The 13,943-nt window shown below is 32.1% G+C and overlaps 1 protein-coding gene across 4 annotated transcripts in view; it reads right to left on the bottom strand.

Moving 5' to 3' along the window:
- Positions 1–8,910: 8,910 nt before the first annotated feature.
- The window catches only part of POSTN (periostin), a 33,616-nt gene continuing 28,583 nt past the window's right edge, over positions 8,911–13,943 (bottom strand). For 2 of the 4 annotated variants that reach the window (XM_032403128.1, XM_032403130.1), the window contains 2 exons: positions 10,710–10,751; positions 8,911–9,675 (listed from right to left, as the gene is read on the bottom strand). In XM_032403128.1, coding sequence (XP_032259019.1) covers positions 9,638–9,675; positions 10,710–10,751 — 80 coding nt within the window. In that variant the 3' untranslated portion in view covers positions 8,911–9,637. The remainder of the gene's footprint in view (positions 9,676–10,709; positions 10,752–13,943) is intronic. The other 2 variants (XM_032403127.1, XM_032403129.1) reach the window with 1 other exon arrangement.

The raw sequence follows: 13,943 nt of genomic DNA, 5'->3' as shown, positions 1-13,943 counted from the left end.
TCATCAGACTGTAGAAATCAATGAATATTTATTAGATGTTATGTAAAACCTTCCAAAGACCCCACAGAAGTGAAGACAATGAGCCTATTTTCAAGAAAAATGGATATGCTTAAAATTTTAAGAACTATTATTTTCAGTGTTTATGGATGAAAAGAAATATCTGTTCAGTTAAATACAAAAGAAATCTCAGTAAATAAAATTCAAGTACTATTTCCTTTCGATCATTTCTTATTGGTTTCTGTGTGAGTACATGTGCACATTGTAGCAATGATACTAGATCTAAGATACTTTATCCTAAAATCCTTTTCTGTTACTTTGATAGATCTGTGTGCATCCCATCAATATTTTCCCATCTGGCTATTCGTATGATGAGCATTTTCCAGTAGGTTGCTCCTATTTAAAGTTGGAGTTTATATTTTGGTAGGGATCACATTAAATCTATAGATTGGGTAGGATAGACATTTTAGCAATATTTGTTCTTCCAATCCATTAGCATAGAATGTCTTTCCATTTCTTTGTGTCATCTTCAATTTCTTTCATCAATGTTTCAGAGTGCAATTTTTTACCTCTTTGGTTAGGTTTATTCCTAGGTATCTTACTGTTTTTAGTATAATTTAAAAACAATGGCATTGTTTTCTTAATTTCTCTTTCTGCTGCTTTTTTATTAGCGTATAGAAATGCAACAGATTTCTGCACATTGATTTTGTATCCTGTGACTTTACTGAATTCATTTATCGGTTGAAGTAGTTTTTTGGTTGTATCTTTCAGGTTTTCTAAATATAGTATCATGTCATCTGCAAATAGACAAAGTTTTACCTCTTCCTTACCAGTTTAGATGTCTTTTATTTCTTTTTGTTTTCTGATTATTGTGGCTAGGTTTCTAGTACAGTGTTGAATAAAAGTTAAGAGAGTGGACATCCTTATCTTATTCCTGACCTTATGGGAAAAGCTCTCAGTTTTTCCCCATTAAGGATAATGTTAGCTGTGGGTTTTTCATACATGGCCTTTATTATCTTAAAGTATGTTCCTTCTAAGCCTACGTTGTTGAGGGCTTTTATCATGAAAAATCCTAGAAGAGAGCACAGGCGGCAATGTCTCTGACATTGGCCATAGCAACATTTTTCAAGATATGTCTCCTGAGGCAAGGGAAATAAAAGTAAAAATGAACTATTGGGACTACATCAAAATAAAAAGCTTTTGCACAGTGAAGGAAACAATCAATAAAACTAAAAAGCAACATAGAGAGTGGGAGAAGATATTTGCACATGACATATCTGATAAAGGGTTTGTATCCAAAATATATAAAGAACTTACTCAACACACACAAAACCCAAAAAATCCAATTAGAAATGGGCAGAAGATGAACAGACATTCCTCCAAAGAACCCATCCACATGACCAAAAAGACATGAAAAGATACTCAACATCACTCTTCTTCAGGGAAATGCAGATCAAACTAAAGGAGATATCACCTCACACCTGATAGTATGGCTAAAATTAAGAAACAGCAAGCGTTTTAAAGAATGTGAAGAATGAGGAACACTCTTGCACTTTTGGCAAGAATGCAAATTGGTGCAGCCACTGTGGAAAACAGTATGAAGGTTCCTGGAAAAGTTAAAAATATAACTTCCTTACTACCTAATAATTATACTACTGGATATTTACCTCCAAAATACAAAAACATTAATTCAAAGGGATACATGCACCCCAATGTTTATAGCAGCATTATTAATAATAGCCAAACTATGGAAGCAGCCCAAGGGTCCATCAATAGATGAATGGATAAAGAAGAGGTGGTATATATTATTCAGCCACAAAAAAAAAAAAAAAAAAAAAATGAAGTCTTGCCATTTGCAACAACATGGATGGAGCTGGAGAGTTTAATGCTAAGTGAAATAAGTCAGTCAATGACAGATACCATATGATTTCACTCGTATGTGGAATTTAAGACACAAAACAGCAAAAGAAAGAGAGAGAGAAACCAAGAAACAGATTCTTAACTATAGAGAACAAACTGATGGTTACCTGAGGGGAGGGGGTGGGGGGTGGGTTAATTAGGGGATGGGGATTAAGGAGTGCACTTGTTGTGATGAGCACTGGATGATGCATGGAATTGTTGAATCACTATGTTATACATCTGAACCTAATATAACACTCTACGTTAATTGTACTGGAGTTAAAATTTTTAAAAATAAAGGAATAAATAAGTAAAAAAAATAAAGTTACAATTCATTATTATGAAATGGAGTTAATACAATTTAATTAAATTAGAGAGGAACTTTCACTTCTGGGAATATGGAATAGTAGAAACCAGATTTACTCTCCTGATTGAAACAATTAAAAAAATATTCAGGGAATGATTTTCAAGACACCGGGCATCAGGGAACAAATGACAGTAATGCCTGAGAGGCAGGATACAAATGAAGGAAGCTCTATGATTGTCTCAGCATTGTGGAGAGACTTTTTAGTCCATACTGTAGGGAGTAAGAATACAGGTGGAGGGCGCCTGGGTGGCTCAGCTGGTTAAGCGACTCCCTTCGGCTCAGGTCATGATCCGGCAGTCCCGGAATCAAGTCCCGCATCACGCTCCTTGCTTGGCAGGGAGTCTGACCCTACCCCCTCTTGTGCTCTCTCTCTCTCACTCTCTCTCTCTCAAATAAATAAATAAAATAAAATCTGAAAAAAAAAAAAAGAATCCAGTTGGAATTCTGCTTACTGACAGAGGTGGTGAGATGGAGCTGAGTGTGAAGGGAGACCAAGATGACTAGAGTTCACAGGACAGAGGCCCATGGAGGAGAGAGCTGCACAGAGAGAGAACTCCAGAGATCTGCAGAAGGCCCCCTTGAGTATTCAGCAGAGTGCTGATGAACACATGTATAGATGGAAAATAATAGAGGCCAGAGAAAGAGCCACCTGAAAGGATTAGAAGGGACAGAAACTCACACTCACACAGGGCCTGAAATAACTAACATCTGTTCCCACCAGCCAGATGGGAAAAATCTCATAATTCACTGGAAATTGGGAATAGTACTCAGGAGAGCCATGCCTAAATAGCAGGGAGTAATTAGCTCCAGACAATACATAGATCTAGCCCTGCCTAACAAATCTTAAAAGCAAGAACCCAATGGATCAAACTGTTTCATTAACTTAACTACATTCTAGAACAAAGTTCAAGAATATTCATAGGAGTACAAGATATCCAGCACCCAACAAGGCAAAATTTACTGTCTCTGGCAACCAATCAAAGATGGCCAGGCATGCAAAGAAACAGGAATATATGGTGAATAATGAGAAGAAAAATCAATCAATTGAATTGACCCAGAATTGCCACAATTGTTAGAATAGCAGAGGTTGTTGAAAGATTTACTATAATTATATTCCATATGTTAAAAAAATTATGGAGAGACATGCAAGATATAAATATATCTAAATAAAAGTTTCTAGAGAGGAAAACTATGTCTGAAATGAAAAATGCAGTATGGGCTAGGGGTCAAATTATGTTATAGAAAAAGAGGTTCGTGAATATGAAGACACAAAAATAGAAGCTTTCTAAAATGGAAGGCACACAAATAAAATAAGAATTAAAAAAATGAAGAAGCAATAGTGAGGTGTATTACAATTTAAGAGCAGCTTAATATATATGTAAAGAAGGGGACAGAACAAATCATTGATGGCTAAAAAAAAAGTCAAATTTGATAAAAATTCTAAACCCACAGGTCCAAGAAATGCAATACATCCTAGGAACAAGAAACATGAGAAAAACCACCCCAGTGCACATCATAATCAAAATTTTCAAAACCAGTGATAAAAAGAAAATTTTAAAGCAGTGATAAAGAGAGAAAAAAAGACATATACAAAACAAATAAGAAACAAGACAAGCAAAAATATCAGTGAGACAACATCTTTAAAATAGTATAAATAAAAATTGTCAACCTAGAATTGCATATCCAGCAAAGATATTTTTCAAAAACAAAGGCAAAATAGTGATATTTTTCAGACCAAAAAATTTATTGTCAGCAGATTTGCACTAAAAGAAACACTAGGAAAAGAAAAATGGGTGTTACACACAAACAATGAATCATGGAACACTACATCAAAAACTAATGATGTACTGTATGGTGACGAACATAACATAATAAAATAAAATTTTAAAAAAGGAAAAGAAAAACGATACCAGATGGAAATATAGATCTACCAAAGGAAGAAAGAGCCCAAGAAATAGTTACTACATGTGTAAATAGATAATATTTTTTATTATTTCAATTTCTTAAAAAGATAACTGACTTTTTAAACATATTTAGAAAGAAAATTAGAAAGTACTTTGAAGTGAATGAAAATTAAAATACATTTAAAAAATCCGTGAGATACCACTAAGTAATACTTGGTGGAGGAACTTATACCACTAAACTCTGGTATTAGAAAGAAGAAAGTTCTTAAATCAATGACTTCAGCTTTCACCATAAGCAAAACTAGAAAATCAAGATCAAATTAAAATTAAATAAAGCAGAAGACAATAATAAAGAGCGAAAATCAATGAAATAGAAAACAGAAACACAGTGCAGAAAATCAATGAAACTAAAACCATATTCTTTGAGAAAACCAAGAAAATTGATTGATGGCTAGCTAGAATGGTTAGGAAAAAGAGAAGAAAATTATTACAAAAATCAGGCAGGAGAGAGGTGACATCACTAGTTAAAGGATAATAATGGAATATTTTGAACAATATCATGCCAATAAATTTTAAAATTGTTTGAAATGAACAAGTTCCCTGAAAGATACAAAGTGCCAAATCCCATTCAAAAGGAAATAGATAATCCAAAGAGCCCTATATGTATTAAAGAAATTGAATTTGTATCCAAAAATCATTCTTCAAAGAAAATTCTAAGAGCAGATGTCTTCACTGGCGAATTCTACCAAACATTTAAGGAGGAATAAAATTATCAGTTCTACACAGACACTTTCTAAAAACCAAAGAGAATTCTTCCCAACTCGTCTTGTGAAGCTTGCATTGCCATGATACCAAACTCAGACAAAGAGATTGCAACCTGATTGTCAATGTAGAAAAATGATGTAATCTATAAAAAGAAAATGATAGACAAGTATCTTTCATGAACATACATGTAAAAATGCTTAACACAATTTCACAAACTGAATATGTCATGACTAAGTGGAATTCATCCTAGAATGAATAAAATAAATGGGATGAGGATTTAATATTCAAAATTAAATCCACATAATTTACTATATTAACAAACTAAAAAAGAAAACCCACATGATCATATCAAAAGGTACAGAAAAATCATTTGGTAAAATCCAAAATTCATTCCTGATAAAAAGTTCTCAGCAAATTTGGAATAGAAAGTGCTTTTGTCGACCTGGTAATGGATGTCTATGAGAAAACAGAAAACAGTGCTGCTAACGTCAAATTAAACATCATACTTAAGGTTAAAAAACTGGATGAATGTTTTCCCTTTAAGATCATGAAGAAAAAGAATGGTCACTCTTACCACTTGTATTCAACATTATACTACTATTCAATATCAACCAATGAAATTAGACAAGAAAACATCAAAGGCATCCAGATTGCAAAAGAAGTAAAGTTGTCTTCATTTGCACACAACATGATTGTCAATGTAGAAAATATGATGTAATCTATAAAAAGTTACTAGAATTAATAAGTGAGTTTAATAAGGTTGTTAAGTACAAATCAATACACAGAAAATAAACCATGAGCAATTGAAATAAAATCAATGCCATTGGTAAACCACAAAAATTAAATATTAAGTACTTATGGAGAATCTACCAAAAGAGGTGCAAGATCTATACACTCAAAATAACAAAATATTGGTAATGTAACTAAGGAAGAGCTATATAAACTGAGAGATGTATCTTGTTTATGGTTTGAAGACTCAGTATTGCATATTTTAATTATCCTCAAACTGACCCATATATTCAATACAATCTCAATTCAAAGTTAAGCAGATACCTTAATTTTTTGTAGAAATTGACAAACTCATTTAAAAATTCATGTGTAAATGCAAGTAACTTAAAATACCCAAATCAACTTTGAAAAAAGATAAGCAAAATTTACTAACCTTACCTGATTTCATGACATATTTAAAACTACACTAATCTAGTTAGTATGGTGTTTCAATTACGAGAGAGAAATAGATTAATAGAACAGAATAGAAAGAAGAGAAACAGAAATAGATTCATAAATATATAGAATTTTGACAAAGATGTATAGGTGTATCAATAGACAATAGTCTTTTTAGAGAATGGTGCTAGCATAATTGGCTATCTATAAGGGGGAAAAACAACTTTGATCCATACCTTGTACCATTAACAAAAATTAATTCAAAATGAATTCTATACCTCAGTGTAAAACCTAAATCTAATAGAGCTTCTAAAGGAAAACAGATTAGAATTTTTTGTGAACTTTGGTTAATAAAAGATTTCTTAGATACGACACCAAAAGCATAATCCATAGAAGAAAAAAAATAAGATAAATTCAACTTTGTTATCTTCAAAAACACTACAAAGAGAATGAAAAGATAAGCCACATACTGGGAGAAAATATTTGCATCTTATATAGCTGATAGAGCTATATAAGCTGTATATATATATGGAACTCTCAACACTTAATAATAAAAAACCAAACCAATTAAAAATCAGCAGAAGATTTGAACAGACACTTCACAGAATATATACAAATGTCAAATAAGCACATGAAAGGCATACATCAGGGAGATGCAAATTAAGACTACAATGAGATACCACTACACACCTAGTAGAATAGGTAAAATTAAAAAGATTGTCCATATCAAGTGTTGGCAAGAGAAATTGGAACTCCCATATACTCTGGTGGGAATTTAAAATAGTAGAACGCCTTTGGAGTATTGTTGGGCATTTTCCTAAAACGTTAATCATATACTTTCTGTGTGGTCCTATCATTCCACTCCTACATAGAATCCCAAAGAAAGGAAAGCCAAAGAAGGAGCCATGCACACCGTGTGATTCAATTTATATAAAAGTCTAGAAAATGCCATTATCTAGAGTGACAGAAAGTAGATCGGGGGTTTCTTGGAGACTGTTAGGAAGGCTTATTTGAAACTGCAGTCTTAAGTTCAGTGTGCTCAAACCTATATGCCACTTAGGTAGAGGATGATTAGAAAGAGCTGAAATCAGGTATTACAGAGTCAGCACAATTGTGAAAACAAATGTGTTTGCTATTCCCAAGTTTGTACTTGTTGAGTAATGAACATGAGGTAAGTTGATTGATGGCCTGTTTTAAGATTACAAGGCAAAAAAAGTTACATAAACTAAGTGAGCCTCATTTTTTCCTATAAAACTGGAGATAATAAAAGTTCAGAATTTTTAAAGGATTAAATATTGCATGTAAAAGCATATACTACTCTGCCTCTTCAATTTATAGAAAGTGTTTGAGTAGGATTTATTTATATTATTTATTTATTTATTTATTTATTTATTTATTTATCTACTTTTAAATTCTTATTTGGGGGTTTAAAATTATTTTTTTATTTTCATATATTTTAAATCTTGTTTTTTTAATTTGTATTATTTATCTTTTATTAATAATTCTTTAAATTTTATCTTTAAATATATTTACATGTATCATTTGAAAGACTGTGTGCTTTACCAGAGAGTTTTGCTAGATTTTTGTATGTGTACTAACCAAAACTGATTTCTTTTTTCTCCTTTGGTTCAATTAAAAAAAAAAAAAAAAAGGCAGGGCATTAAAGTTAGCAGTCTTTAAAAAGACTTTAACCTCATTCCTATTGTCCCAGACTACTATAATCAAAGTCCAACTCAGGTACACCGGGCTCATCATCAAATGAAAACCCTGAAGGGGGCTAAACGTATAAGCCGACCTACTATTTGTTCTATGTAATTATCTTGGGATCTTCTAGAGGATCATGAACAACATGCTGTCTGGAATAGTCATCTTTGTTGATGATGGTGTAGTATATTCTACCAGTACCACCTTATATAACCATCTCCTCTGAATCACTTTGAGATGATAATGGCCACACTCTGTCCAGTTGAGATTGAAGTCCTAAATGCTCTAGATGAGTACTGAGCTGCTAGGGCATTTTACTTCCTGGCAAGGGCTTTAAATGCTATACATAAATCTCACCACTGTTTCAGACTAGAAAACATTCTGGAAAATCAAGACTATTGAGCACTTCCTCAGTAAGAGTCACTGCCAGAATTTTCTATTTTACTTCCTCATCCCAACTGCATCTCAAAGACCCAATGCTTTCACCTACTCAAAAAAATTTCCAGATCCTTTAGTGGTACTTTAGTACCGAGTCTCCAATCCAAGCTGGACATCTCTGATCCAGACTGGTATCTTCAGTTTGGCCTTCTTCAGTTTTATAAGCATGGTACAGTTTTATTACACCGTCACCACTCAGCTTCTCATCAGTATGGATTCTGTTCCCTGATTGCTTTTATTTCAATTAGACCAAATGAGGATGATACTTGTTGAGATCTGACTAGATCAACTGATCTCTTTACCGTTCTCTGCAAACAAGTATTTTTCTTCCCCTCTTTTGCTATACAATGGACACTCACATTACTTCTCTTAGTTAAGGGCATCTCTGGGGCTTTCCCTATATCTAGCAAAAGCCTAGGAAAAATTGATTGCTGTATTGGTGTTTGTGTAGTACTTTTTATTCTTCTACTATAGCTCATGGTGCATTGTGAATTATTGGTGATTTGTCTCTTTACTCTTTGAGAACAGTAACTGTCTGATTCATGTTTTGGATCCTCACAATTTAGCATGGTTCTAGGGTTATATTAGGCACTCAGTTGAGGCTTAATGATTGTTTCATTGTGTAATGATTCTTTATATAACATAATAGTTTTAAAAATTCAAGAAACACTAAATTCATTCAATTCCCTTTAATGAGTATTTGTTATAAAAAAAAGAGGTATAAAGTCCTGTTCCCAAGTCCAAACCACTTATTAATTTAAACCTTGAGTTTTCTGAACTACCCAATTTAAAATAATTCTGTTTATAACTGAAAAAAAAATGTCTTATTGAAATGTTTGAGATAAAAATATGTGTTGCAAAAAGCATATAACAAACATTTCAAGAGTACAAAATTAGTTGTAGAAATAGCATAATTTACTGTAAACCCACATTGTATTAGAAATGTGCAAAGCCTTTTGAAGTAAAAGTTTTGTTATTTTTTAATAGTGAGCACCCATTTTTATAACTTAGCTTCCCATGGAGAGGTACCGCTTGCATACATTTTATCTATCTCTTAGATTCAAGGCTCAATCTTCTCAATGGAATGTGAAATTTAAGTTGTAATAAACGCGTTGACAAGAATTTTCCTTGATGGGTTCTAAAGTTAGCCAGAATTTTTAATGTCAAGATGTAAAAACCTGTATGTAAGGTGTTCTATTTCCTTCAGTTCCTATCCCACAGGAGACTAACCCCACAATTTCATTCAGAGAAAAAAAGATGAAATTTGTATTCAGAAGTGTTCAATGCTTTTTTGTGCTGGTTGTTCATTTCCTGAAGTCAATGTGGCTCTCGTATTTTCCTTTAAGATCAGGTTATTCATTTAGGGTTGTATAAACTTTGTTGTCTGGTTACTGGATTTTCACTGAGAACGACCTTCTCTTGATCGTCTTCTAGATCCTGACAGGAAGAAGGGAGAACACATAGATTGTAAATGTGATGAAACTTTAGAATTTAATAATGTGATATTCTGTGCATGACTATATCTATAAAGACCATCATTTCTTATTGTAATAAACATTAGATTATGTTTTCTCAGTCATATCCTCTGTTTATGATGATGAAATCAAGGTTATCTTTTGATCAAAAGTATATGAAAATAGTAATTTAAAATTCGAGGATTGTAGTTCTTTTGAAAATCTGGATGGATTAGGATGTTTAGAAGAAATCCCTGATAAAATCTTCAGTTAGAAATTATCTATGCAATTGATTTTTTATTTCAAATGTCTATATTGGATTGGCTTAAAATCAGATATGCCTATAATGCATTTATAAGCCTTGTAATTTTTTGACTATTAATATGTAATTATTTTAAAAATTCCAAACTTGTAATTTATTCTAATTTCTACACAGGAAATCTTTGATTATGTAATGTATCAGAATGCAAGGTAACCTAAGTAAAAGATTAGAAAATGCACATAAGTATAATTATGAAGAAAATTATAGTGCATGAGTGATACATACATGTGTATAATCTACATGTTATATCAAAATTTTGTACAAAATTATATTAATAACTTTCTATATGTGTACAGTTTTTAATTTACTTATGTTTCAAACTGTAGCCTGATCTCAAATAATAACATTTTTAGAGAGTTCAGGTAGCAACCAAATTTTTCTTGGCTCATATTCACAGATTTCTTTTCAACTTAACTCTACTTGAGTCTACCTCGGTGCTTCCAAAAATCTAGCAGTTTACATGAGTATAATTGCCTTTCCTTTAACATTTGTTATCCTTGGATTTTACTAACAGTGCAGAGAATGAATAATCTATTTTCTGATTTTTATCATCAAAATAATTTGCCTCAAATTTGCTAACTTTTCTCCCTAAAAGACAGCAAAGTCCAATAAAATATATTAAAACCCTATTCTTTGACTTCTCTTAACATAACAAAACATGTGTCCCATATGCATATTACTATCAATACATTTACCTTGAACTCTTTTGTTGGCTTGTATCTTCCTCACAGGTGTGTCTAAAATTAAATAGTTGTAGTTAGAAATACTTGAAATTATGGCTAACATCAGTCAAGAGACCGTAAGTAAAGAAAAGTATAAAGTTTTAAAATAAGCTTCACTTAAACACGTAGATTTTCTTTTGGAACAGTGAGACTTTTTCATTGGCCAAAGACAGACATTTGTTTTCCACATATCATAATGAATGCCCACTATTTGCAAAACATTGTTTCATTATGGCATTTGGAACCCCATATAATGTATCATTTTTGCATAGAGTAAGTGACTTACATGACGTTTTCACCTTTTTTATAAAAAGCATTGCTTTATGATGAAGGGATATTTAACATTATATAAAGTTTAGCAGAAGTATCTTCTCAGAGAGATCCAGTCATTTCTCCAGTCATTCCTATTTGTGATATATCAGACTTCTGCCTCTGTAAAATTCTCCTTGTAAATTAATTCATAATTACCTTATAGAACATGAGGACAACAAATAGCATTGGCCTAGTAACTCTAGAAATATAATATCATGCAATTCAGGAAATATGTGCCAACATACTCCCAAATTTAACTCTAATCTTACAAGACCATTTATAATATTAACTAGTTAAAAATAATAAAAGCTTTCATATTTAAGAATTTCAAGTGTTTCATAACTATGCAGTTTTTTGTTGTTATAGTTACAAAATATTTTCCAATTCCTTGTTTTTCTTTAACTCATCAGCAAGACCTAATTCACATTTTCACTCTGCTATTGGATACTTAAGATCAAAGAGTAAAGGTGGTTCCTACAGTGACTTCATTTTTCTGCTTACCTTTAAAAATTTCTTTTCTCTGAATTTTGACTTCTTGCTTTTATATATTATCTATGCCCAATAATCAGGTCAAAATTTTTCTATTATATATATTTTTTCAATTCTCTGAAATTCTGTTAAAAAGTAAAGCAAGAAACTACCACCAACAGTATATTGGCTGTATGTCACCTAGAAACATTTTTAAAATGTTTGAATAAGTTTGTTTCTGTGTGGCACATTTCCAACATGTTTTTTCCCACAAAATATAAGATGTATAACCATTTATAATATCTTGTTAATACTATAATACAGAACTGCAGAAAACCTCATTACATTGGATAATAGGGGAAAGTTTGAGATAGGGTTATTATGGAATATGCTCCAACTGATATATTTTCATGAACTTCAGGTTTATTTGGTAACAGAATAATGGCTTATAAAATATAGTCAAGAAAAGATGGATTCAATCTTTAAGTGACTAAGACAATTGTTTATAATGGACTTATTAAACTCCAAATAACAGTTATTGTATAATTTAAAACAAGGTCACAGAAGTATTTACAACATTACATTTCAAAACAAGCACTTACACTCATATTTTGTTTCATACACTTGTCAGCATCCAATTAATGAACACCCAATTAAGTAATTTGTTAATTTATTACTATTTTGCTATGGTACTAGTAAAATAAGAAGTATTAATTGTGACAAAAAAAAAAACATCTTTAGAAGAAAGCCTGAATAAAGTGCAGAAAGTCAGATTTGTTCCCAGTGGCTCTCTGCTATCTCAAAATGAATGAAAGTCGTATCAAGTCATGCTTCAAGAAGCAAAACGTGGGAAGATAAACGAGTCATATGAATGATCCCACACAAATGCCCCTCTCTACCATGTTTCATGAAATATGCAAAGTGCTTCAGCCCAATTATTTATAAGACTTTTGCATATTTATATGGCTATGGCTCTCAGAAATTTAAATTAGGTGTAAAATACTACTTTCTTAAGTTTATATTAATAAGTTTATTATGTAAATATAATTGGCCATGATACTGATAATAGTTAACATTACTGGGAGCTTGTATTTGTCAAGCATTATTCCAAGCACTTTCCATACATTAACTCATTAAGACATAAGTAACATTATTATCCTCATTTTCAGAAGAAGAAACCAAAGCAAAAAAAGAATCAACTTACTTAAGTAGTTTGAGTTGGAGCCCAGATCAAAAGCCAGACCTACAAGCTGATGCCTATTCTCTACACAGGCTTTACATTTTGTATTGGCAGATTTGTCAAAACCATCCAAAATGACATCTTCTTTGTTCCTTTCTCTATAGGTGGATATTCTCCCTTAATTACTTTACCTAAGTGTGAAATTCTATGCATTTCATGAGAACATTTTTTGAGTTAAGGGCTCTGAAGCACTTCAGTGATAAACCACAATATTGGTACCGAAAGGACCACTTAGCCATGTTACTAGTCATGACTGAAATAATTGAGGAATACACTCAATTCATCAGAATTACTATATGTACCACTATGAACAGTCTAGATTGAAAACTCCAAACTTCGAGATGAAGATTGTAGTTGGGATAGAGATCAACTATCTATATTCTGAAGGAAGGAAGGCCAGTCTTGCATGATGTAATCTTTATTCACAGCAGCTTCTTTGTAAATAGGTATCTCAGGATCTAGACACTTGTAACTCAGTGATGGCCCATTGATTTTACAGGGCTAGGAAAAAAACCTACTGTGTCCAGTTAGTGTTCAGTAGTTATACTGAACTCTACTAGTTATACTAGCTATATGTGAGTTATACTAGTAACTATACTGCTTATATTGGCTTGACTATGTGAAAAAAAACCTTGGAAATGTTTTGGTAAAAACTTAGGATGTGGCATTGTGGAAATTAATGCTTTATAGACATGTAGAGAAACCAAATATTGGGAACTAAAGGAATCCACCCTCTGGGATAGAAGAAAACAGGAGTTAAAGAAAGATTTCATTAACTAAAATTAGAATATCATATTCTTGTAGCAGATATATTTTCTTTTGCCTGAAGTTATTGTTATGTACTTAGTTCCTTGTTTATAATCAACTTGTTAAGCAGGGCTTATTAAAGGAGAAGAAAACATACTTACCTGAAGTTTAAGCCTAAATAAAGTAAAGCAATGTATATACAGGTACAGCTACTAAATGATTCATTCTCTAGAAAGCACTGCCATTCTACAAAGCTGCTTACTATGGTAAGGACTTAAAAAAAAAGAATTCAATTCAATCTTCATAGTCTCTTCCCCTCTTCCCTCAAATCCCTGTTTTCCTAGCAGACAGTTAAACATTTGTGGGTAGATGAGTGAATTCTATGTGAGATAATACAGAAAACCTTGGTTCTTTTATGGCCTTGGCTTTGCCGCACACTC

Source organism: Phoca vitulina, unplaced genomic scaffold, assembly GCF_004348235.1.
Source record: "Phoca vitulina isolate PV1807 unplaced genomic scaffold, GSC_HSeal_1.0 scaffold5, whole genome shotgun sequence".
Taxonomy (NCBI): domain Eukaryota; kingdom Metazoa; phylum Chordata; class Mammalia; order Carnivora; family Phocidae; genus Phoca; species Phoca vitulina.
The sequence above is the reverse complement of the archived record's forward strand: the minus strand, read 5'-3'. Positions and strand labels throughout refer to the sequence as shown.